The sequence below is a fragment of the Cydia pomonella genome, chromosome 20 (assembly GCF_033807575.1).
Source record: "Cydia pomonella isolate Wapato2018A chromosome 20, ilCydPomo1, whole genome shotgun sequence".
Classification (NCBI taxonomy): Eukaryota; Metazoa; Arthropoda; class Insecta; order Lepidoptera; family Tortricidae; genus Cydia; species Cydia pomonella.
This window is the reverse complement of record NC_084722.1, coordinates 7,130,655-7,158,539: the sequence shown is the minus strand read 5'-3', so window position 1 is coordinate 7,158,539 and position 27,885 is coordinate 7,130,655. Positions and strand designations below refer to the sequence as shown.

At 36.2% G+C, this 27,885-nt stretch overlaps 1 protein-coding gene across 7 annotated transcripts; it reads right to left on the bottom strand.

Moving 5' to 3' along the window:
• Positions 1 to 197: 197 nt before the first annotated feature.
• On the bottom strand, positions 198 to 14,906 carry LOC133528982 (cytochrome P450 4g15-like). Of its 7 annotated transcripts, none has more exons than XM_061866527.1 (12): positions 14,749 to 14,882; positions 12,862 to 12,964; positions 11,242 to 11,413; positions 10,086 to 10,192; positions 9,222 to 9,309; positions 6,507 to 6,689; positions 6,200 to 6,275; positions 4,458 to 4,725; positions 3,825 to 3,893; positions 2,048 to 2,222; positions 1,386 to 1,565; positions 198 to 1,020 (listed from the first exon to the last, which is right to left on the bottom strand). In XM_061866527.1, exons 2-12 carry the CDS (start codon positions 12,877 to 12,879, stop codon positions 830 to 832), a joined length of 1,527 nt encoding a protein of 508 aa, XP_061722511.1. In that variant the 5' UTR covers positions 12,880 to 12,964; positions 14,749 to 14,882; the 3' UTR covers positions 198 to 829. The 7 variants fall into 7 exon arrangements, with proteins under 7 accessions (XP_061722511.1, XP_061722515.1, XP_061722510.1 ...); XM_061866531.1 differs by having other exon boundaries at positions 12,907 to 12,964; XM_061866526.1 differs by having other exon boundaries at positions 14,778 to 14,868.
• Positions 14,907 to 27,885: the final 12,979 nt, after the last annotated feature.

Below are 27,885 nucleotides of genomic sequence, written 5' to 3'. Positions count from 1 at the left end.
TTTATTTTATTTGTGGTACCAAGTGGTGACGGTGACAGCTGGCTTGCGCTTCATCTATTGAATCTGATATGTATCAATGAGACTAGCAATTTTATTGTCGACATGACAGAAAGTGTTAAACATCTTATCAGTTAAATGCACATGATTATTATTTTTAGATATAATTGTTATTTATTTTCGGTAAATGAAAACAAAAAAACATTCCAGTACATTTTATTAAGTACACCACAAATATGACTGTATATGCAGTTTAAATGCAGTCCACATCTTCTCGGAGCACCCATATTCAATAAAGCCATATCTCCCTTTCTTAGTAAATCTATTTCGTTTAGTGACTATTCGGACCGCCTTTTCAGAATTAACAGTCATTCTGCTTTGTTTATTTTAAAATTTTGTTTACTTATTCCAAAATTCACCTGCTCTGCTGTTGTCCCTTCTGGAATATCCCCATCTACTCTGACCTATTGACCTACTTTTAAAATCCCAAATTGAATCCCAAGTCTATCGGATCCGAATTTGGAGGACACAAAGGCCTTGAGTTCATGACTGTTTAATAAAACTTTAACAAATCAAAATGCAACCCAATGTAATTTTTCTAAAACATTTATAAATTACCCGAGTTTATCTTATAGGTATCATAATTACAACTCAAACTATCTAAATTTTATAACCCGAGGACCACAGAACGCACACTCGACGCGACGCTGACTCCTACTGCTATAATATAAAATACAGTTGATTGTATGGCGGTCGACTGATGTCGACGCGAGCGTCCACGCTCAGAGCGTATGACGAAACATAAGGCAAAAAATTCTTGATTACTCTAGACTTATGCAATATTTCGATCTCTTGTATTCTTCGGCCTTCTCGGATAGACCCTGAGTCGGTACCCGTCGGAAAAGGAGACGGAGATGGCAACGTCGAGCACCAGATCCTCGAGGCGGCCGTCGGCTTCCAGCCGCACTTGCCGCAGCGTGCGCACCACCAGCGTCTTTACCATCTGTATGGCGTACACGCGACCTGTACCAACACATGATATTTGTGATAATTTTATCTAAGTTGCCTTTGTTTACCGACTATGTACCGTACTGCATAGTACTACTAATACTACCGTACAGTAACGGGTTACTAAATTGGTTAAAGCAAATGTATGGGCCCATTGGGCCCACAGAATGCATGCTCGACGTTGACGCTGAGCGCCATAACTTTGTCTTCACTAATGTATGGTGGTCGGCGTCAGCGTCGAGAATACACGCTCCGTGGTGCTCGAGACACTATAGGCTTTCTATATTATCGAGTAGAAGATGAAACACCGCCCGTGTTTCCATTTTTTCTGGAGGGTGTGATCGATATTATTTTCTTGTTATTTTGTGTTTGTTTATTACCTAGACAGTCCATTGGGCCCAGGCTGTAAGGCACGAAGGCATTAGGGTTCCGCATCTCCACGTTCTCGGGCAGGAACCTTCCCGGGTCAATTTTGTCGGGGTCCGGCCAGTATTTTGGATTTCGATGGAGCATGTGAATGGGAATAGCCAAAGATGTCCCAACTGGCAGGGTGATTTTCCCTGTAAAGAAAATACATACATCATTTAATTTTTTGAGTTTATATAATTTTGCAGTGCGCTGTACCTACGTATATTTTGACCTTTTTTAACGTCTGTAGAAAAATGATGGAAATGGGACCTCAGTTTCAAAAACCTGTGCTCAAAAGGGTTGTACATGTGCAGAGACGCATGAAAATATTTAGTTACGAGTATAAACGAAGTGCATGCGAGAAATAAAAGGCTTTTTTATTTATTTATTTTATTATAAACGAAGTAACAGCAACGCGTTAAGGATGATTCACGCTAGAACAGCCCGGACCCGGGCACCCATCACTTCGTTTTCTATAGAAAGTATGACGTGATCATCGGGCAGCTGTCATAGAGAATGAAGTATCGGTTGCCTCAACCAGGAGCCGTTCTAGCGTGAGTCAGCCTTTAGTACCTTTAAACGTATTTATTACGATACTTAACAGAAAGATGTGAGTATAAAGCAATGAAAATACCAGAATTTATAGTAATTTCCTCTTCCACTGTCCTCTGGATCATGGCGGCTATGGACATGCAGCGCAGAACTTCCTTGTAAACCATATCCAGGTACTGGAGTGACTTGATGTGCTCATCCGTTATGAAATCGTCTTCTGGGCCCAGGCGCTCCAGGATCTCGTTGTACACTTTATCCTGTGAAATCAGTTTAAAAAATAAGTAAGTAAAATAAAACTCATTTATTTCAAGCTGTAGTGGCCGAGTGGATATGACGACTTTCAATCCGGATGTCGCGGATTGAAATCCTGGCTTGTACCAATGATTTTTTCAGAAATTATGTACGAAATATCATTTGATATTTACCACTAGCTTTTCGATGAAGGAAAACATCGTAAGGAAACCCGCATACTCGTACATCTGCGAAGAAATTCAAAGGTGTATGTGAAGTCTCCAATCCGCATTGGGCTGGTGTGGGGACTATAGCCCAAGCCCTCTCGCGCATGAGAGGAGGCCTGTGCCCAGCAGTGGGACGTATATATAGGCTGAATTATTATTATTATTATTGTCTGTCTTTACTTTATCTCGGGAACATGTGGTCCCGGACATTTGGAAGGCGTACGTGGGGCCGAAGCCAACACGTAGGAGACAATTTACTAAATGTGATGTGACACCAACCGACGATTATCCCTGTAACCACTATACCAATGCACCCAAAGATAAGCCCCGGTTAGTGTAGGGCTATTGTAAAAAAGGGACAAAGAAACAGGGCTACATTGAGATACTAGTGGACTGGTAACCGGGATTATGGAGAACACTATGGCACCTGCCCTAATCATAATTATGTTACAAAACCTGAAATAAATGGGCAGGTGGTGACTCGCCAACTCAAAACATGGGTCCTCAAATACAGCCGCTGGCACGAAGTAACAAGGGGACAACATTGCGTGAGTGGCTCAAGGTCTGGAGAGTGTGCATCGCTTTCTACCGAGCGGCCAGTGCCAACTCGCGTCTTACCTATGCATATTTCAGTTCTATCACTCACTCTGGACAGCCAGTGAAGGCAAGTCAGAGGTGAGAGTCCTGCGGCCCCTGCTCAGTGTTTACTCCAGCCGGCCAATGAAGGCAAGCCGGAGAGAGGGGCCTGACCGATTCTCGGGGGTATACGACCCAAGGGACGTCACTTGCCATTCTGCTCGCCAGAAACTGCCTTGGGGGCTTATTATTATTATTTCAAGTGTCATAAAATATCAATAATAATTCTAAATTCCTCTAAATTAATAGTAATATATCATCGTTTACAATAAAATAAATACTTACATAAATTAAAATTAAACATGTATTTGTTAACGACGCCCTTATAATAGCGATCTTGACTGTCAATGACCTTTTGGTAACACCTTATCAAAATTCATGAGGTTGCCGTTATAATGTGTTATAATCTTGTATAATTATCTCTATACATAGAATTTTCGAGAGCCAAAAGGTACAATCGAGTTTGTAACTGGTTCTATCAATCACTTTGCGCCACTTGCACCAATCACTAACCCGTGGTTAACCGGTTAAACCTGGCGTTACCATGGTTATAGTACAATTTGAAACTGGGTTAACGGTTACCGGTTAACTCCGGGATATTGGGATGGTATAGTACAAGTGGCCCTTAGTTACTTAGTACATTGCGCAATGAGGGAGGTATTGCCAACAGTGTTAACCAAAAGGGGCCCACTGATTACCCATTCGCCGGACGATATTGGCCTGTCAGTTATTCGCCATTAAGTAGTAAGTACTGTATTTGATTACCTGCCACTCCGGCAAATGCGCTAAGTACAAGAGAACAGCAGATGCTATCTTTGCTCCAGCTTCTTGACTCTGTTTTAAAAAGCAGAACATAGATTAATGAAAATTGATGATTGATTATAAGAGAAGTTTAAATATATACGTGTCAGAGGATCCGATTTGTAATGACGTAATTACAGTTACCGGCAACATTCTCGTGACTGAATCAATATACGCAGCCAGCCTACTGCGAATACAGAAATTCCTAAATCGCGGACATCTTTCTCTGTCACCCTAATTGCGCCTTAGTTGGAGTTAAAGAGAAAAATGCCCGCAATTTGCAATGAAGCAATTGATATTGTTGAAGCTTATGATATTGATGTCGATAAAGCAGTGTATGTAACTGTACGTCATTTGACATTAAAATACTCGTGTGATCCTTTTATGAAACTCATTCCATTCGTTTCATAAATCCACATTCGTATTTTATTGCCTTTTATTATGTAGCAGTCACATAAACTACTATTTCGTAATTAGTTCTAAATTATACTCTTGTTGATAGTTGTACGTTGACACATGTTGCTTGGATGTTTTGCCCCTAAAAGTTCACTATGCTATTAATTACTATTACTACTATTCTATTATTAGTATACTTACAGTAGTAAACAAAGCTAAAGTCTGATTCCTAATCTCCTGCTCGGTGAAATCTCCGTTCAAGATGAGTCTGTCAACGATGCCTCGAACCTCTTCCTCTGTGCCCTCATTCCTCTCCAAAGCATTTTTTCTTTTATCCACTATATCTTTAATCAAAATATGAAAGTCCTTAATCATTGTATCTTCAACCTTCTGAGCTCCTGTGATCCAATATATAAGCGGGACCTGAAGCCACCATTTAGTCATTTTGGCAAAAAAAAAACTGTACATTCTGTGGACAAAAAATTCGTGCGTAAGTGTGATAGAGAGGCAACACGTCGAACGTGGTTTGCGGTAGGCCCTCTGGCCTTTTCAACCGCTATAACTTCGTTGTGGATAAAAATAGAAGCCTGAATTTTCAGTAATCAAGCAAGCATTGTATTTAATAAACATAGTATATTTCTAATTTCATTCAATTTGAACCCATAGTTTAAGAATTATAACTAGTCAAAGTTTCTTGATTTTGTCTCTCACTCACTGACCGATTGACCTATCATCAAAACTCTAAGGCACTTTTAGCAGACATAGAAGCTTCTAATTTAGGATACAATTAGTGTTTTGTGTACAAATCAAGGAAAAACTCAAATATTTTGCTATTTCAATCCAGTTTTCTAGTTACACCAACTGCCTTTTAAAACGTAAAAGATTTTTAATATTCATATCACTATAAAGATGTTGTTAGGTAAGCTAATTATGTAATAACTTAAGACAGAAGGTACCTTAAGTAGGGACTGAATAAATTAACCGTCTTGGTATTACATGGATCTCACAACTATCTACGGTAGAAGAACTGAGTTGCGACTTTTTTTAACAGTTATGTTTTTGATGGTATACTTTATTCTAATAATTGTACTGAAATTACTCAATCATAGATGTATCTCACAAATTTACAAATGATCTCTCACCTATAAATAAGCATGTCATCGGCTAAAGTCGCACTCCTCCGTCGGAGTTACGAGCTTTAGAATTTTAGATAGGTACCAGTGGCGGATCGTTCAAAGAACTCGATTCCCACCGGCTTGTCTAATTTCAGCCCGTTGAGTACTTTCACGATCGGTTAATGGAGAAAAGGAAAGCAAAATGAGCTCCGGGTTCCCTACGAACATTTGTGGTGCGCCGCCACTGATAGGTACCTACATATTATTGAACAAACTAGAAAACCCCTAATGTTATTTAATGGAATTAAGACTTTAGCCGACGAATGTATATCAATTTAAACATATTTAATGATAAAATATGTAGGTAGTTAAGCACCGTGTTTTTTTTGATTTCCGTTAATTTCAATGGTGCATCCCTGAGCTTAAATTACGTTACTTTCTCAAAGACACCGTTATTCTAATTAACTCCATTTTGGAGATAATCAATCATTAATTTTTACCTTTTAAGGCCCTTACGAGCGTGTACACTTGCATTAGGGCCTGTTTACATATTGATTAGTATTTAGTACGAGTTCATACTTTTGCTACTAAACGTAAGTACTATCTCGGACGATCGATGTTCGAAATGACATTGATATGTCACCATTTTCAATTGTTTGGTTGAGAATGTAATGCCCGTGTTACAAAAGCGCTATATGCAATATTTAATAATTTTTTTATTTCTAATTTGTCTATGCCATTTAGTTTCCTTAAACTTACTTACCCATACCCCGAAGTTAACGTGATTCAATAAAAACACGGTGTATAGTAGTAGTGGATAAAAAGTACCTGCGAGTGTTTGAAACCACGTAATTAAGATTTGTCAAATTCATTGAGTCATCTTTTGTGAGGCCCATTAGTGTTTCTGTAATAAATGATAGTACACATACATATAAGAATTAAATCACAGGTAAAAAAAGTACATATAGGCATTTGATGACGGGCGGGTCAAATATTGTTATGGACATACAAAATTACATAATAGAAGCGGGAAGGATGATTACTCCGCCTTTGCAATATCGCTCGCATTCCTTCTAGAAAAATCCATGTAGATAATGTAAAAAAGTGTAGCATAACCAAAAAAGAAACAGCTTACGACAAACACACTGCGTTGTGGTGTTAACAACTTCGGGGAAGACGTCGAAGGAGTTCGCGTCGCGCGCGCAGAGCCGCCGCGCCAGGTCCGCCCCCTCCGCGTTGAACACGCGCGCAAACGCGGCCACTGCCTTCTTGTTGTATGATGGTGTCACTGTCTTCCGACAATGACGCCAATGTTCACCTGTGATACCGACATTTTATTTTTATTTTGCCGTATTCTTTGTATCCATTTTTCAATGTTGTCAAAAACTGTGAGTCAAATCTTGACCTTCAATAATTTGAAAATATTTCAAATCAACCAAAACCACTGTTTTCTTTACTTGACCTTATGATCGCCAGATGCAACGCTGTGGTAATGAGAGCATTGAGACTTCTCACACAAGTGAACTTGTGTGTGGTGTGACATTCCAATTCCAAATTATTTATTTGTTAAACATAGGTATGTACAACAGTAGGGTTAAGATGGTCGGCTCTTTATCATTTGTCACCATGGCTGTCACGTTCCAACAAGTATGTAAGCGTGAAAGTGACGGGCATAGTGACAAGTGACAAAAATGGAACCGTGCTGCCACCGCAGTAGGTCTTAAATTTATAAAAAAAGTATCACTATGCTTCGCCACATGGCATACAAATAGCTACAGAGGACATGTAGCATGCATTTACAAACTAAATTTATGGTAAATAATGAAGTATACGCAACAAATTAAAGGGAATCCTGAGTCTGACAAAAAATCTTGTATTGAATTTTTTAATTTTTTTTAAATAATTAGGAACAGCGTGATAAGGGAAAAGTGTGGACTGAACGAAGATGTGACAAAAATTGAGAAATGTATATTGAGATGGTTTGGACACGTGGAAGGAATGAGTGAGGGCTAACAAAGAGAGTGTGTAAGGGAGAAGTAGAAGAGGGAGCTGGAAGGGGTAGACCTAGACGGACTTTCTCAGGTCAAGAGCACCCTAAGCCGACGAACGTGTATGAGGAATTTATGAAAGTGAAGGAAGCGAAAGAGGTATGTCTGTGGCCTCTGCTTACCCCGGGAAAAAGACGTGATTAATACATTTTTGACTTTAAAAAAGAGGTCTACATGACTGAGACTTATCTTACACGTATTGCAGCTGGGCTAGCACATGATTGGCGCGACAGTATCTCGCGGCGAGATAGACTACCCGTCCCTCTTTAATTAACATACTTAGTAAAAGACGGGTAGTCTATCTCGCCGCAACATATTGTCGCGCCAATCATGTGCTAGGCCTACTGGCAGTTATCCCTTCTCGATAAATATATGCCATCCGCAGCTAGGAATAGCTAATATACAATTTTCCGCTATTAAAAAAAAGTAGTTATTGGTCACTATAAAGTTTTTTCACTTTGGAAGTGTCTCTCGTGCAAACTGTTCAGTTTAGAAAAAAATGATATTAGGAACCTAAATATCATTTTTGAAGACCTATCCATAGATACCCCACACGTATGGGTTTGATGAAAAAAAATTTTTTTTTTAATTTTATGACGTATTAAAAAAAAACTACTTACTAGATCTCGTTCAAACCAATTTTCGGTGGAAGTTTGCATGCTAATGTATATCATATATTTTTTTTAGATTTTTCATTCTGTTATTTTAGAAGTTACAGGGGGGGGGGGGGGACACAAATTTTTTCACTTTGGAAGTGTCTCTCGCGCAAACTATTCAGTTTAGAAAAAAATGATTTTAGAAACCTAAATATCATTTTTGAAGACCTATCAATAGATACCCCACACATATGGATTTGATGAAAAAATATTTTTTGAGTTTCAGTTCTAAGTATGGGAAACCCCCAAAATTTATTGTTTTTTTTTTTTCTATTTTTGTATAAAAATCCTAATGCGGTTCATAGAATACATCTACTTACCAAGTTTGAACAGTATAGCCCTTATAGTTTCGGAAAAAAGTGGCGGTGACATAATCGGACAGACAGACGGACATGACGAATCTATAAGGGTTCTGTTTTTTGCCATTTGGCTACGGAACCCTAAAAAATACATAAAAAAATAACAAATTTTAAGACCAATTATAATTTTTATTACATAAATACTTAAGGGGCTCCCCGCGGTTTTCATCGATTTTTGACAAGTTTTGAGCCGTTACTCTTATATTGGCACTACAGAGATTATAAGAAAAACGGCTATCGGTTCTTCGATCTTTAATTTATCTCCATTCTTGTCTGCCGGATTTTGAAAGAAATGAATACTAATTGTTTATGATTATTTGAAACATTAAGCTGAGAATAAATTTAATAGTGGAAAAATTACTGCCTTTAGTGAGACTTGAACCCACGACCTCTGGATTGATACACCAGCGCTCTGCCATCTGAGCCACCAATACCTCATCCATAGCCAGAAAATTTCTACAAAAAACACTTTGTCCATAACTTGATCTACGAAATCTACATATTTGGGTTCATATTTGACATTTCTAAAAACTGGTCAGAGATTTAAATTTTAATCTAATTAACACAAAATTTATGGCCAAAAAACTGGTTTTATAGTTATTAAAATTGTGCAACTTTGATGCCAAATACCTCGAAGACGATGAACTTTGAAGTAAATATGGGATACTATATTGCTTAAAGCCACTGCTGTTAATATGATAAGCTAGGAAACCCATTAGAAAACTAAGGGATTCAGATCGAAGGTCATTGGCGCCAGGGGGCCCCTTATACTATTTATTTTACTTACCTCCCGTCAGTATTCCGGTCCCTATCATGGGTATCATGAAGTTGTACACAGGTCCTTTTTTGGTGACTTTGTTACTCGTCAGAATCAACTGTTAAATAATATACATACAATTAAGTTCATTACTATAATGTGGGCTAATATGAAAAGTTCATTATGTTAACAGTAGCGGTACTGATAACTGTAATACTTGACGCTAGATGTTGACTGCGAAATAACTCGCGTTTTGGTAAAGCAGTCTTACGTGAGCGAATAGCTCGCGAACGCGAAGCGGCGCGGCGCGGCGCGGGTGAATTCAATCCTTTGATACCTATGGAAGTGTCCTACGTGGGCGATCTCCGAATGCCGTTGGGCCGCCGCGCCGCGTCGCATTTGCGAGTCATCGCTCACGTAAGCCGCTGCGTAAGAAAACTGTTAGTTACCACTCTTTCTTTACTTATATTTATGTATGCTCTTAAGTGACATGGGGACCGAACCAAGATGACCATCTTTGACAGAGAAAATCCAATCGAAACTGGATTGTATGGAAATAGTCACGTGACTTTTCGTAAATGGGACCCTATTACTAAGACTCCACTGTCCGTCTGTCTGTCTGTCTGTATCTCATGAACCGTGACAGCTAGTCAATTGAAATTTTCACAGATGATGTATTTCTATTGCCGCTATAACAACATATACCAAAAACAGGATAAAATAAATAATTAAGTGGGGCCTTATATAACAAGCGTGATTATTTTGCCGTTTTTTCCGTATTTCTTTTCATTTGGCGATTATTGATGTACGATTGTCATCTTGGCTAAGCCCCCAGAGGTAGGCCTTATATAGTCTAGAAATTGGCGTTACGTTCGGCCAACACTGAGCTTATACCTTTATATCTTCCGGGTTCGAGACAACTATGTTCAGCTCAGGCCCCAACCAGAACCTCACGTACTCTCCGTATTTGGCTATGATGTCCGCCACCAATTTCAATTGTTCTGTAATGATTAATAACATTATGGAATATTTAGTTAATATTGTTCCTAACTGGGTTTACCAAATATAATTTGATTCGATTTCATCTACCAAGTTCTAGAAGCATTTTTTTGGTTTTTAAATTTGGAGCCTTCTATTATTTAATAATAGGAGGTTGTCCATTGCGGTTCAACGCAGAAACGCGGCAAGCGTAAGGGGCACCTTTGCGCCGAGGACGATGCGAGGTGGGTTGATCGAATAGTTTTATGGGTTAGTGTGGGTTTAGTTTAATTTGTAATTAATTTTATTGCTTAAGTATTCCCTAGTTCTTAAGTATTTTTATGATTGTAATTTATTTTGGAAATCTAATAAATAATTTGGTTTAATAATATAGTTACTGTGAAACCTGATTAATTGGGATCTGGATAATTGGATAACCTCTATAATGGCAACGGGTCGTATTCATTATAAAACTGTTTAAATCTTAAAATAATACCAGAAGTTGTTTAATTTATTAGGTATCTTATCGGGTATATGAGAGAGTTTTATTTAAATCATGAACTGTATTTTATCTATAATTAATACAATACCGGAATAATACTAAAATCCAAATGATTATAAGAAAATAAATTAGTAATTAACGTAGTATAAAAGTTAAATACTCTATATAAGTAGAACAGAAAACCAGAATATAAGATTGTAAAAGGACTTTCAATAGTTGCTTGCACTTTGCACCCACATAAAATAAATTTGCCAGAACGCAACCTCTATAATTGAGACAACAGTTTTTGGACCTGCATAATAGATGCGACCTATTTAAATTGAAAAACTGGTTCTTGAGAATTCAATAAAATTATCCAGGTTTGTACTGTACATCTTAATGTAAATCAAGGAAAATCAAGATTATAATAATTATAATCTCTTAATTATTAAGAGCTTTACTACAAATAATTTGTAGTAAAGCTCTTAATTATAATCTTGATATGCCTGGTCAAACCCGATAACTCGAGGAAAAAGACGAATTAACAATTTCAGGTAAAATAAGCTGAGACAATTCTTTTCATTGTCTTACCATTAGGTTTAGCCATGAAGAGCAAGGCGTTGCCAAGGAGCGGCAGAGCCGGCGGGCCGGGCACGCGCGCTGCCAGCTCCAGCAGCCGCAGGTTGCGCGCGCGCCACCTCAGCCACACCAGCAGTGCCGCCAGCGCCGCACCCAGCGCGACTGTAGCACTCCACGCCATCAACTAAGCCCATCGAGATTACCTATTATAACCTTTACGTGTAATTGGTATGTCAAAAATCAAATAAAAAAAAAAATCAAAATCAAAATTGTTTATTTCTTTCAAAAACCATGACAAATGTTACAATGGCTGGTGTCTCCTTGTAAGTTATTTACAAAATAACCTGTGCTAGGAGGCACCGCTCTTCCATAGCTAAGTACAGTCAGTATTATACAATTCTATTCTTAAAGCTAAGTTCCTTAATTATTAATATTATTATGTAAGTACTTAGTCAAAAATGTGTTAAGATGGTTTAATTATTTAAATGTGTTAACTATAACATCGCGAAAAAAAAATCAATTAGACACCTGGAAGGCCCGGAGTAGACGAAACGTATAACAGACTGTAACAGGAGCAATAAATTAAACTGTGGGCTGTACTCCTCAAACTGACCATCATTTGTACAACAACTTTGAAAAATAACTTGTGTTTTGATTTTTATTACACATTGCAGTTAATTCTTAGACGCAATGTATTGCGAATTTTGTTATGTTTAAAGCGTGACAAGCAACGTCAAACACACTGATGTCAGCGTACATTGAAAATAATATTAAATTTGTATGAAAAAGTTAAAATCTTAAGATTTCATAATTTTTTAAAGTTCTTATTCAAAAGTTACCTATATCGTTTTAGGAGTACAATATATGGTTTAATTATTTGCTCGTGTTACAGAGAACACCCGGTATATTGCTTTCACGATTTTCATATCGGTCCTATAGAAAACATTGTACCAGTTGTACCTTGGCAGTAGTTGGGGAAATATTACTTGAGTACATGATAATGAATCAACGACCATACCTATTAATATACTTAACAAAAATATACGCAAAGTATCTATGTCCGTATCTTTGTTCCTAACTGGCGCTTCATAAAACTAAGTAATTCATTATTAATTATTTGGTTTCGATTATGATGCCGCCCTTCCACACTTTGCTTGTTGGACTGACTTCTGAACTTTATCATTATCATAGTTAATTTTGTTGTATCCGATATTTATTTATTTAATTTCTACTGTTATAATTATTGTATTTGCTGAATAAATGTTACTCTTTTATTAACTACAAATCTAAGTAATACCAGTATTCTGAGAATAAAGACCGAAAATGGACATGGGCGTATAAAAACAGACAACAACAAAACACATATATTAGTAGGTAGGTATATATCAGTAGGTATTATTTCATCAGCAATTCCACTTTACAAACGCTAAACAAAAATACACTCAATTACTACAATATCATTAGATGAGTTTCCTCGATTTCCAAATCGGGCCCCAACCGGTATCGGGAAAACGGGGAATATACATTAAAATATAGGTATATTCCGAGAATTTATGGCCTGCATCGTAATTTTGTTGAAGTCGGTTGATAACACTTTTACTGAGGTGTGTTATGATTATTAAATGTACTTACATGAATTGAATTGAACATTTCAGTCACATATAATAAAAAACATACACGTCACTAGCCGCAGCTCTAAACGAGTCGTTGTCACTGCACCAACAAAACGGAATATCTGAGAAAGAAAGAAGGTTACGGACTACGGTTACGGCAAGCAGCTGTTACGAAAACCTACGTATGAGTGAGACTAGTCACATCATATCATCACAGATATATTATTAAGACGATATATCAGCTGAGCCCTTTCTCAGATTAGAGATTTTTAGGTAAATATCTCCGTCGCGCTGACGGGGACGGCTTCTTAAATTAGTGCGATAAGGACAACTGCAGCTTAGGCGAAAAATCCTGCTTAAAAATCTCAGAAATCGAGGTTTTGTTTTCGACATTTTCCTTCTCTAAAACTAACTAACCAATAGTAACGAAATTTTGGGAACGGAATGAGAAAGAAATTATCTGTATCTGACCGTTTAGATTTTTGCGTTTATTGTTGCCGATTTTGTATGCTATGCTTCTGTTTACGGCGGATTTATTTAGCCGTTTTTAGCGCTGTTTGAATTAACCTAGTTCTTATGAAAACGAGAATATCAAAAAAGCGAAACACAAATACTGGTAATCTTGAACTTATATTGAAAAAAAAAAAATCTAGGGCCAAAATACAGAGAGGAAAATATCGAGAACGTTTGTATGGCGAAATGACCACTAATATATCCTCTTCAACCAGGGCTGTAAGCTACGTATATTATAATGCAAGTCGCTTTCCATTACGTAATTTAAATCCTACTTTATTCAGAGTAAATATGAAGGAAGCTCTTGATATGCATTAAAACATGGTCTAATATGTTTTAATACTATTGTTAAGGTAAAAACACAAGAGCATCATAAATACGATACGAATAATAATCAAAGGATCACAAAATACGAGTATACGACGTAGATGATACGTGAGCCGGTCGGTTCGCGCTCAACAGAGTTGGGCATAATCAATTACTTTTGGAATTAAATTACATATTACATTACAGTAATCATGATTCCTTAGTGATCGATTCCTTTGGTAATCTAAATTACTGTAGTCAATCCCGCCGATTACTTGCGTAATTGATTCCTTCGGAATTGAATATATCTAACTACAAGTGTAATCGTGATTCCTCGGTAATCAATTACTCGAGTAATCTGATTACGTAATATTATCCAGACTAAATTACAATTACTTAATGTCAAAATAATTTCCTTCGTTTTTATCCCAGAAGACAAATACATTTTATGTGTGAAACTCTATAATTACTGTAAAATAATGATTATTTTGGAATCCAAGATGGCGGCCGTGCACTACGTGATAAAAATCGTCATGGATATCGTTTTATAGGTTTTCAGGAGTGGAGATTTCGAAAAATGATGCCCATTTTGGAATCCAAGATGGCGGCCATGCAGTATGCCATAAAAATCGTCATGGATGTCGTTTTATAGGTTTTAGGGAATACAGATTTCGAAAATGATGGCCATTTTGGATTTCAAATGGGCATAATTTTCGAAATCTGCACACTGGATACAAATAAGATGCATCTATATAGTAAATCGAAATATACTTTACGTCTGTAGTCAGAAATATAGCTTTATGTATAACAAAATATATTTTGAGGTAATCTGAAAGGAATCAAGTAATCCATTCATGTAATAAGGAATCTACACTGGTTCCCAATTACTAGTAATTTTAATATTCCAACAGATGATTCCAGATTCCTCAAATGTAATTGTACTTAGTAATCAGCTAGTCAGATTACAAAGTAATCTGGGAACCGGTAATCAGATTCCAAAAGTAATTTCGAGTAATCATGAAATCAGGAATCAATTACGAAATGCCCATCTCTGGCGCTCAAACCCGATCTTCCACGAGATATTTACTTTCTTTACTTCAGACCAAAATCACTAACAGGCAATTTCAGCAGATACGAACAGAGGTTCCGTGTTGACTCCTGATAATAAGTCATAAGATGGTTCGTTATTCAGTCAGACTTGCACCGATATAACTGCCAGTCTTATTAAGCCTTAATGCCTGATATAATAGCAAGTAAACAATTATTGTTTATTGTACGGTTATTTTTTATGACGTAATGTGATATACCACAGTAGATTTTGTACATACGTAGTCTATCGTTAAATAAATATTTTCGCAATTAATTATAATATTCAAATATTAAACATTTATTCTGCAAATAGGCGACAAGGGCACTTTTATATGTCAAATTTTTACAAGCAATAAAAATAACAAAAAAATACGAAATACAATTACAAATATGGAATCAATTAAACATATATACAGTACCGGATAATAATATATCACCTCCATGTTTTTACGGTAGAACTTTTCATATATATATATTTGTAAGTGATTTCCAGCTCACTACTTTTATTTAGGTAGTCCAGCAGTAGTACTTTGTGCGTCCGATGAGAAAATTGGTCTCATTTCATGTAATGGTTTTTTTTTTCATACAGATTTTTTTTAAATATATTGTCAGCTTAATTTTTTTTTTAGTTTTTAAATGTTTTAGTGTAAGAACACTTCTCGATGTGTACTATTGAGCGGCATCGTCTTTTAGACTACGAACTAACCTATATTGTTTACTCTATACATGCTCATACAAAAAACACAATGGCTTAAACCAATGGATACTCTAAGCACAAATGTGATAGATTAGTAACCGGTACTTGCACGAGTAGCTTACACTGTATATTATATACAGTGTAAGCTCCTCACGTTACTCGATATAATGATTGACTGCCTATAACGTCGATATTTGTTGTTTTACTTTGATATTATTTCTTTCTATATAACGAAAACACTCTATAGCGATTAGAATTGACAAAAAAAAAAACTCTGATAAAAAATTCCAAACAACAAATACAAAAATCCTTTATAGGTGTAAAAGTCTCTAAATGTCAGAGATAAAATATCATTAAAAAATGCGATTATTAAATTATCCTTAGAGGTGTAAAGGATCCCCAAGACTTAAATTATTATATCAATCACTGACATAAAATTAATTCAGACAAACAGACAAGAACCGAAGTGTCTCACGTTAATGCCACTCAAAAGTGTAGTTACATACTTTTATTTTATTTATTAATTATATTTATTAGGCCCGTGTAAGCTTAAACAGACCGGTCTCCACAAACAACGCACATTCACGAGTATGACGCGTACATATCTCAGCCATCGCCTCCCTCACCCTTCATTCGGGAAAGTGAAGGGAAGAATTCAATAGGTAAAATATATTTAGAGCTTTAGCCGAAATGTTCGAAAAAATGTTTATATTGTGCATTATAAAAAAAAATCAAAGTTTATAAATCGATAGACTAATCTTGTATTCAGAGTTAGACACCCTGACAGTTTATAACTATAAATCCTATACATTTACGACTTATAATTACCGTTTGATTTAAACACAGGTATACCTAATCGTAAAACGTAATTATGTCGTAAATTTTGTTCGAGTATATACAGTAAACTAGGTTTTCCTATGGACATATAAACCAAGGGCTTAGTTAGTTAATCTGGGAATTTTCCGCAAATTGACAACCATTGTGCCTATTTTGCGTGAAAACGAGGTAGCACCGAGGTAGTCTAGCTAGCTGCTCCAGCTCCTCCACGAAACCTAGCAGTGTCTTCAGCTTTAGTATGCAGTCCCTTTGTAGTCCCTAGGTATTTGTTCCTGTATACTTCTACCTGTAGCCACTAACCAAGGCTAACCAAGGGCCTAACCAAGATGCCAATCATTTGCGCCATAACGAACGAAACGGTTAATGTCTCTCTATCAATTTTCCATATTAGAACCTCAGGGATATGATTGTCAAAATATTGTCAATCTTCTTATAAGGTAGGCGCATGCTTCATTATTGTTGTTGTTGACGCTACGTGAAGGCCTTCAATTTGGTTAAATATTTTTATATTCTTTTTCCTTGGGTACGGAACCCGAAGAATGAGAATGGAGTCCCATTTACTAACCTTTAGCTGTCTGAATCCTACATTTAATCATTTATAAAATATAGATACAAACATTTTCATTGACTGTTTGTTTCTATGATGCTTTGTCGTTATAAGATAAATTAAAACACACGAACACACGATTTATCTGAGTAAAGTTTAGGTTGGGCTGTATCTGTCCTTTATAATAAATTATATTTTTAAAATAAATTATTTGGCTTTTAATAAACAGCTTTGTTGCACAATGAATTATAAATAACCCAACAGGCAACGGGGCTAGAGATTAAAAAACGCAGTATGTAAATTGGTCAATAAATTACCGTCTTGATTTTCACAATATAGATTATATTATTGAGTAAAACTGATTTAAAAATCAGCTCCCGTTACATGTGATTGATTGTGTTTAAGTGAGGTTTTGTCAATCAGTGAAAACGCGTTTTTGTATGTCTAGCACAATTGCTAGACAAACAACAATTTGTATGTCTATCAATTTTTTCTATTTACTTATTTGATAATTTAACAAATTGTTCTGAAATAAAATGTATTACTTACCTGGCAATTTTGTGAGTTTGTGGGCCGTCGAGTGCGTGGGCGTCGGCCTATTTTGACAGCCATTTAAAGTTCATTACTAATGCCCGTTGAATCCAAAACATTCCAGATTCTTTGGGCCATAATGTTCTGTACCTATAGAGTTGCAATACGTGCCGCCCTATGTGGGTACTTCTTTTTGACATTAGTGGTCCACAAGAACAGAAAATGTGCATTGCAGTCTCCTCTGACTCCTGGCAGAAACTACATGTCGCAACTTGTTTCTTTCCAATTTGGAACATGTGTTTGTTTAACTTACAGTGTCCAGTCAATATTTTGGTCAACGCGCAGGTTTTGTGTCTTTTGAGCCCTAGAAGCTCCTTAGCAGTTTTGCTGTTGAGCTTTCGAGTGTTCTTGTCATTTGAAGAACTTCCACCAAACGATTGCTATTGTTTTTAGGGTTCCGTAGTAAACTAGGAACCCTTATAGTTTCGCCATGTCCATCTGTCTGTCTGTCTGTCCGAGGCTTTGCTCCGTGGTCGTTAATGCTAGAAAGCTGAAATTTGGCATGGATATATAAATCAATAAAGCCGACAAAGTCGTACAATAAAATCTAAAAAATTAATTTTTTTAGGGTGCCTCCTCTACACGTAAAGTGGGGGTGAACATTTTTTTTTTATTCAACCCTACAGTGTGCGATATCGTTGGAAAGGTCTTTCAAAACTAATAGTGAATATATTCGGAGATAATTGCTCCGAAAGAAAAAAAAATGTGTCCCCCCCCTCTAACTTTTGAACCATAGGTCCAAAAAATATGAAAAAAATCTTGGAAGTATAGCTTAAGAAAGACATTAAATGAAAACTATAGTGGATATGATCAGTTTAGCTGTTTTTGAGTTATCGCAAAAAGTTTCCCCTTCATAGTAAAAAGACGTACACCCACAGTTCATCCCTTGGTTAACAACCTACCATACTTTAAGCTCCAGTTTAGCTTATTGTGACGGAAGAGTAACTACGAAACCCTACTCTGAGCGGGTAAGTAATAGAACGTATACAAACCTATAATATATCACTCTGAATGTATAAATTCAATTTGTATAATTTTGATCGGAATAACATTCAATTGCAATAACATGCAATATGTATAACAACAAATTCTAAAATTGTAAATTGTATAATAAACACTACATATATCATTGTTTACGATAACATTAGAAAGGTATAACGTTGAAATAATATAACATACAAAACAAATATCATACATTAAAACTACCGAACCACTACCGAAATTACATTATTTAAATATATTTTTGTGTGTTAGTTAATAATAAAACAGATACAGTTTTTAAATTATTATGAAATGAGCAATGTATTTGAAACATCTATACTATGCGAATTTATATTTCAACGTAGTTTGCTCCGTATTTATCTATTACAGATTACAGTTTTTTTCTGTGGTAATTCTGGTGCTAATTTCTTTATCTAGAGGGTCACAGTTCTAACCTAACCTAACCCACTTTTCTGTTAACAGTTTCTTTTTCCGAAGCCTCAGAGTTTTAACCGAACCTGCTACCTATTCTGGAAACAATTTATTTACCTAGGGGGTCACAGTTCTCCTTTTGTCGGGGTCTGCCTAAAACGTAGTCTGACTAATTCGCGTTATGACAAAACTTCATTTGAAATTCACTATTCGTCTAAATCTCTATTGACCTATTACTTATATTACCTATTTCGCAATATGTCCCAAACACAGTAAGCCTAAGTAGTTGTTTGTCCATTTCGCGATACGCCTAATTACCTAGTCGCCCCCCAAAGTGTAATGTTTTCAGGGAAGTCACAATTAGTCAGGTTAATAGTTAGGTAGGTTAGGTTCGTTAGGTAGCTTCAGATGCCCGGAGGGCACACTACCCAGAAATAGGAGCCCCGCTTTGCGGGGCTCCGTCTAGTTGCGTTTAACAGGAAATGTTTTTGGAAAAGAAATTATTAGAAAAAATCTATTATGGGAGAAGTAACACTAGATTCGCTTTTGGATACAAACTTAATACATAAGTGTAAGTCTCTCTGTGCCAGATTCGTTTTTCGACAATAATGCAAGAGGCCTAAATCTTCTTGTGCCAGATTCGCATTTGGACAAAAACTCATTAGGCCCAAGTCTCAGTGCGACTATTTCTCGGTTGGTCTAGGCATAACGCGAATTAGTCAGACTACGTTTTAGGTAGACCCGGACAAAAGAACAGTTCTAACCTAACCTAACCCACTTTTAGCAGTTTTTTTTCTAGTAGTGTGTTCTATGAGGTTTGAAATTCTAGGTCATCCTACTAATTTTACTACTTAATTATATAAGATGATATTTATATTTTAATATGTATATATTATGACAGCTATATGAAATGAGCTTAACTTATATGTATATTATACCAAACAGCCATATGTATGTCGTATGTTATATTATTTGTATGTTATACTAATTGAAAGTATACGTTTACTTTATTATACATAAGATTTGTATACATTTTTAACGTTTGTAAACTGAAATTATTCCAAAAGTGCGTATATATTATAGGACGCACCCACTCTGAGCATGGCCCGACATGATCTTGGCCGGTTTTTTTATTTCTAAGTGTAATTGTATGCCTCCATACTGAGATGGAATGAGCTATATAATGCATCCACGGGCGTAATAGATTTTTTTAAATTTCATTACGGCCATGGGCATATAATGTTTTTTTCAAGTAAGTAGGTATTAATGCGTTTTACTTTTAAAATACTGACGTTTATAATTTTTTTGTATATGTTTATAAATATTTAATTTGATTAATTTAATTGCCGTTTAATAGTACATTATGATACAAGTGTGCTAAGTTGTTTGGGTAATGAACAATGCACACGCATTTTATACGACATTTTTCAACACACTTGCGAGAAAAAAAAAACTTATAGTTTTTTTTTGTCAAAACAGTAAAAGTACAATTTTCAAAATGGTGGCTTACAGTTTTAACATCGAAAAGACACCAAAGCATGCTGGGCTTGTAGGCACTTATTCGCCAGTTCATTGAAGTAAGCTAACAACTCGTTTTCCAAGAAAGAATGGCGTTTTTGCTGATTTTCCATTGAATGAAAGTTTCATATGCCGCCAATTATTTTTCACCCGAGTTTGATGGTAAAAGGCTATCGTTTCGGCTCTTGCCTCTATTAGTATTACTGGCAGCGCCAATTTTATGCGTTCAATGCTTGAAAATCACATTTTCGTCAATTAAATATATAAACTAAAAACATGCAAAACTATTCAAATTTTATGACAAATACGAAAAACGGCTGGCGCGTTATTATTTTTACGCATGATTCCAATGCCAACGAAATCAACCACAACCAATTAAAAAAATTTAAAAGCTAATATTTTCGTATTTCTATTAGACAGATGGAGATCAAATCGATAAAATGTTATGTTTATTCATTAGTGTAATTTACGAGATAAAAATTAAAAGATTAAATAATCTATAAATTATGTTTGGTGTGATAAAACCTTTGAACTAATATTTGAAACCTAATAGTTGGTTAAAAAAAATGTATTACTCGACCAAATTAAGAAGGCTCCGTTTCCATGCATATTATTAGCAATCAGTTACCTTCTTAACTCAATCGGATAATATAATGAAAAAGCATGAGTGTTATAATATATTAAAAAAGCACGCGTATTTATTATCTATGATTATGAGCCAAAAATCGGTGGAATAAAAACGTCGTTTTGAGCAAGTGTGTTAAAAACATGTATTTATCATTACAAGTGAGGTTTCATTCCCACACCACATTTTGCACAGGTATTTGAGCAAATATGACTCTGAGAAATTTATTTGGTTTTGCATATTTAATATACAATTTTTAGTCATGGACCATAATTTTATATCCGCAACGCAGGCTTCGTCAGGACTGAGATACGAGTATATGACGTTACTTTCGTGTGCAGCATGAAAGGAAGAACTGCTAAATAGTGCTACCTAAGATAAAAAAGCGGCCAAGTGCGAGTCGGACTCGCCCATGAAGGGTTCCGTACCATTTATGACGTATTAAAAAAAACTACTTATTAGATCTCGTCCAAACCAATTTTCGGTGGAAGTTTGCATGGTAATGTACATGATATATTTTTTTTAGGTTTATCATTCTCTTATTTTAGAAATTACAAGGGGGGGGGGACACATTTTACCACTTTGGAAGTGTCTCTCGCGCAAACAATTTTTTGAAGACCTATCCATAGATACCCCACACGTATTTGATGAAAAAAAAAATTATTTTGAGTTTTAGTTCTAAGTAAGTATATTTTTCAATTTTTGTCTGAAAATCTTAATGCGGTCCATAGAATACATCTACTTACCAAGTTTGAACACTATAGTTCGTATAGTTTCGGAAAAAAGTAGTTGTGACATAATCGGAGAGACAGACGGACATGACGAATCTATAAGGGTTCCGTTTTTTGCAATTTGGGTACGGAACTCTAAAAACGTGCACAGAGTACACGTATTTGGTCACATACGGCAATATGTGTTGGCAAATTTAGGCTTCTAGAAGTTTTTGCGCGCAGAAACAAACATTCATCTGAAAATATTACTTAGGAAATGTTGTAACCATTGGCAATCCCTATTTATATTATAAATGCGAAAGTAACTCTTGTATGTTTGTTTGTTACCTCTTTACGCTTAAACCTCTGAGTCGGAAACCACCATCACTTAGAAAAGTGAGTGGTGCCCCCCCCCCCCCCACAAAAAAAGACAGAACGGAATAGTCTTATGTGTCTTTCAATAGGAGTAGCATATAAAGTATTAGGTATTATTATTTGTCCTTATCAGAGTCGCACATTTTTGTATTCCCCGCCGTAAATTTAGTACGATTTATGGTTACCTTCTTGACTCAGTCGGATGATATTTATAATCAAAAAGCACGAGTGTTATAATAATATACTGAAAAAGCACGCGTGTTTAGGCGCGGGTGTGTTGTATCTAGGATTATGAGCCAAAAATCGGTGGAATAAAAAGTCGTTTTGAGCAAGTGTGTTGAAAAATATTTTTACAATTCATATGGTGCTACTTTTCCGCACTAGTGCGTAAATTAGCACATTATGTAACTATGTCGAAAATTTAAAGGGTCATAATTATATGTAAAACGTTGTACGATACATGTACGAATAGGTAATTCGCAACTCGAGTCGATTTAAACACTTCATTCGATCGTGTTACGGATTTCCTATTTCTCGCACGTCAAACGTGGCTGAATGCCGAAAAGGCTTTGATGCCTAACCTATCAAAAATGACAATGACGAATGTTTGAAATGTCACCGTATTTAAGAATTATTTTGCTTCAAATTTTGTTTTTTCCTCACAAGTTTGATGAAACATATTGCCAAGTGTGCTACGGGCGATATAAGAATAACGAACTCGTGTTAATTAACATCTCGCCTTTGACTTTGGGCTTAAATATATTAGTCCTCCAAGTCATGTCCGACAACTGCTATGGTATATGGCTCGCAAAATCAAACTTTGTCTTAAATATCCGGTCGCACTGTGCACAATAAAGCTGCCCTTGGTCGTTATATGTGTTTAAAATTAACACTTGGTCGTTAATTCTTGTTTACCGCCCTTAAGGCACAATGTCCTATTATTTACAATGTATACGTTATTGTAGGTGCTAACAGCACAAAAATAATTGCTGAGTAGTTAATATTATAAAAACTTTTTACAAAAAAAGTAAACCGACTGTATAGTAAAACAGCTAGATAGAAGTAGAAACGTATATTTCGTTTCATTAAAAATGTTACATGGTCAATTTCTTATTGTTATGGAAAAGACAGATGTTTTTAGTGTTGTCACATTAAAACTAAAATAAAAAATGTGGCCAGTTTGAGACACACTTTTACCCTATACAAACTATTGAAAAATTATCTTTATGTTAAAAATATTATTGAACACCGACTTCAAAACGGATAAAATAAAATATTATCCTTATTTAAGTATATGCGTTACGAACTGATATATTTGAAGTCGGTGCCAAACGGTGTCGTTTAAAAAATGAGAAGTTCCCTCATTTCCTCATGGATTCCATCATCAGATCAGAACCAAATTAAAATGGGACCAACTTGGAGATAACTCCTTTCAAACAAAAAATAATTACTCAAATCGTACCACATGGGTGTCGAAGTAATCGATGAACGTACATAAAAAATTAGCCACAACCGAATACAGAACCTCCTCCTTCTATGAAATTGAAGTCGGTTAAAAATGTTAATTGACATTGTCACACAAACAAATGTCACTATGTCACCAATGGTCACCAGTTTACGTTTGAGCAAATTCAAATTTGCCACGTGACGTCTTTCCCTAATAGCCCACTTATCAAAGTAATTGAGGTCACTTTGCATTACGTTGGTAGTAATGTGCATCTTGCCTCTGTACTTACAGGTTATTCGCTCTACCCTGAAACAGTGGTACAGTCAGCATCAAAAGTAGCGGATCAAACAAGGTTTCAAAAGTATCTACCATTCTGTAACAGCTTAACAAAATGTGATGGTTCTATATGTAGAACAATTAAGACGGTAAAAGATATACTTTTGAATGTAAATTTTAGAGATTTATCTATATTTGGAAAAGTTATCCAGAATATCAGATACTTTTGGCGCGTTGCTTCATCCGCTACTATTGATGCTGACTGTACATACAGCTTCGTTCAATATATTGTAGTCTGTTTTTTTTTTAACTCTTGTGGGCTTACAGTTGACCCCAAAACGCTCACAAAATGTTACTAACTATATTATAAAACGGAGTTATCAGTGCGTGGTTGCAAGGATTTATGTGCCAAAATAATTGTAAGTACTTACCCTCTACTTGTCTAGAGTCAGTTGCAGTCCCTCGAAAGTGAAATATGAAACATCCCATACAATAAGATTTAATGAAAGCTTTGATGGTGGTTTACGGTTTGGTGCAACCCGCCCTAAATAAATTATAATAACAAGAAAAAAATGGTAAAATTAAAACAAGTCTAGGTGCAGTCAGCCAAGAAAGTGGTTTACCACTTTTCGAATCTATTACTCGACAAATAGAGTCGAAAAGTGGTAAACCACTTTGTGAGTTGGGAGCTCAGACATGAAAAGTACGCAATTATAGTTTGATATACGAAATCTTAATTCTACCTTTACAATCAACGAATAGAAACATATTTTTTGTTAATTAAAAAAAAGTTATCAAAATAGATGCCTAAAAAAAAAACTACAGCGCCTAGATAATCATTACGTGATATGCTAACGTCAATTAAATTGTCAGGCGTTGCATAAATTATCTGACTTTCAAGGAGTAAAGTTAGAAAATTTTCACCCTCTTATGATTTATGATTTCCGGGATAAAAACTATGATATGTCCTTGTCCAGGACTCTAAATACATACTCTATACCAAATTACAGTACAAATTACATTACTGTACCATACAGGACTCTATACCAAATTTCAACTATATCGGTTCAGCGATTTAAGCGTAAAGAAGTTACATAAAGTATAAGTATGTAAGCGACTTGGACATGATCTGTACCCCTAGTGTAAATTTATTCGATAGCGAAACGTGACGTACGCGTTTGTGTTTAGTCTCATTTAGTATGGAATTTAGAAACAGCGCGCCAAACGGAAGGTTTTGGAAACTCAAAATCCCATACAAAATGTCATGTTACACCATCGAATAAATTTACACTAGGGGCTCCGTAATGCTTATGTATTTTTAATAAATAAGTAAGTAAGTAAATATTCTTTATTGAACCAACAATTATACATTACTAAATCAAATCAAAAAGATGGACAAACTTTCTCGGAACCGATTCTCCCGATACCGTTTAGCAAGGTACGCTCAATGCTGCTGGCACGCACGGGGAAACCACACACAGAACACTGGAGAAACCAGACTTGTTGCAGACAGGCCAAACACCAACGGAAAACTCACAAGGGCGCTCCTTCAACTAGGGAAGGTCCGACTGAGTATGGTAACCAGTGTCATAACAGGTCATGGACTATTTAACAAACATCTTTTCATAACAGGTGTCACAGACATTCCCCTATGCCGAGGATGCATGGAGATAGAAGAAACAGCCTCTCACGTGGTGCTGGAATGCAGCGGAGTGGCCCCATACAGGGCAAAACATCTCGGATCCCCGAGAGACCTCCCTGAGGTCATACTCAACATCAAAGGTTTGATAGGATTCCTCGAGGAGTTGGGTTGGCAAGAGTACCCCCCCTGTCACGCAAAATAGGCGCCAGTCGTCGAGTTGCGGAAAATCGCCCGTATTACAATATGATACAATACCGCGTCTATATTTTATTTTTATTTTATTTTATTCTATTTATTAAGTACAACCACATCGTATATATTACATATGTTACATCACAATAATCTTAAAGTACTTCACCTGATATAATACGACAATTATCTATAATAGTCGCGTTTATTTATATTGTCTGATATCGGAGCCGTCATTTTAGCAAGTACGGGAATTTTTGAACACGATACACAATAAAAATGTAAGTATCATATCTGTACGTAAGGAAAAATGCCATAACTGATCTCAAAGATAAGATTGCAACATTTTTCTCCATGCCACTATGAAGTCGAGGTCAATTCACCCATTATAACCGTGCTGTGCATAATAACATGTTTATGACACGGAGCTTAATAAACGTAATGTTTGTTATGCATCACGTATATATTTCCAAGTTTTGTGAGAAACCGAAGTCGTGAGATAAATATTTAAAACCTTAATTTTAAACTCACGGTAAAGAGGTGAATAGTTTAGGTCCTTAAAATATATATCAGCATGCTTGAAGTCCGTAATAGTAGATTGTTAACCAAGGGATGAAAGGTACTCATTTCTGTTGAATGCAGCGAAATCGCCAAAAGTCCGAGTCTGAAATGGTGCTTTTCATCCGAGTTAAACATTCTACTTTTCATTTCAAATACGAGGAAAGTAACATACATGTGTATTAAAAAACATAAGTACTTATAAACATACAGGATACTTCCAATTAATATTTTAGGTAAAACATCGTTATTTATGGAATGGGGAGTTAATTACCGAGAAATGGGGAGAGAAGTAGAATGAAAATTTTCTAACAAATTCATTTAAAACTAAATTATTGCTTATCGTAAAAATATATATAACGTACTTGGAATGTAAAATGCTCTAGTGCATAAACGTATAACTTTCTGCACACTTCATAGAACAACAATGATCCACTTTCATAGCATGAAAGATGAAAAGATATAAACAGTGTCATGCCCGCATATACGTGCGATAATTTACAACATATTTTTGTTGCTTCATACAAAAGTACCTACGAAAACTAAGTAGGTCTTAAGTTTAAGTTATGGCTTCCATCACGAATAACACAATCTTTTTCTGGGTATGTTTTCAGCAACCTTGTAATTAATGTAGAATAAACTATTGACGGACCAAAATCTAGTTTATATGTAAGATTTCCGCAAGGCAGGTTTCGCCAGGTGGCCACAAATGAAAATCACAATATGCTTTGTCCCAAACATACCAATGATGATATCCTTGAACTTTGGACCCGGGTATGTCCTTAAACTACGTCGAAAAGAGAGATGTGGGCACTGTGAATGTCATCTCGCTTAGTGTGGCAGGGCACAGCATAGCGGATCTTACCGAAAACCGCAGCCAAATAACACTACCCTACCCATAGTGCTGTGTTCCTGCCGGTGAGTAAGGTTGCCAGAACTCGACGAGGGTGCGGGGCGTTAGGGTCGGCAACGCGCATATATCACCTCTGAAGTTGCAGGCGTCCATAGGCCTCATTACTGCCAACAGGTGGGTCGTATGCTTGTTTGCCACCGACGTAGTATACAAAAAAATCCGCAACAGGCATCATCATTTTTACAGCGCGGCTTACGTGGGCGATGACTCGCGAATGCGACGCGGCGCGGCGCGGCGGCCCAACGGCATTCGGAGATCGCCCACATAAGACACTTCCATAGGTATGGAAGTATACAGTGTGTCCCTAGCCATTGGACAAAGCCGAAATGTACATATGCATTAGGGTATTTCGAACCAGTGTACAAAGTATCATAACAACCGGTGTAGCGGTTTCGAAGAAATTAACTAATTACGATTTTTTACTTTGGAGCAGCCTGTATGTGTTAGTAGCTCCTAAGGTAATATCCTCAAAGAATAGTATGGAACCTTCTTCGACCTTTTTGATTATCTTTTTTATTTATGACACTAATAAGCTTCTGACTTTTTAAAAATGTCATCATTATCAAATATTTCGAACAAATTGTCAAAAACACTGCCAAAGATAAACACAGTCTGTTTCTTTTTGTTGTCGATTATTGCAAATAACTTTTGTTACAAAATTTTCTTTTTTATCTTGTGTTCTAATCAAAAAAATATTAACGTCAGAGCATTCCTGAGAAGTAACCCTACGTGGGATTTCAGGGTTTGTCCAATGGCTAAGGTCCCTCTGTATATCAAAGGATTGAATTCCCCCGCGC

Bases quoted from the DNA above. Each gene is read 5' to 3' on its own strand.
- LOC133528982 (XM_061866525.1), bottom strand. From the start codon at position 14,834: ATGACTTATTATCAGGAGTCAACACGGAACCTCTGTTCGTATCTGCTG. The intron at 6,276-6,506 runs GTAAGCTGTTTC...CATTTATTACAG, and splicing joins CACAACGCAGTGTGTTTGTC to AAACACTAATGGGCCTCACA. The intron at 3,894-4,457 runs GTAAGTATACTA...TTTTTAAAACAG, and splicing joins CTTTAGCTTTGTTTACTACT to AGTCAAGAAGCTGGAGCAAA.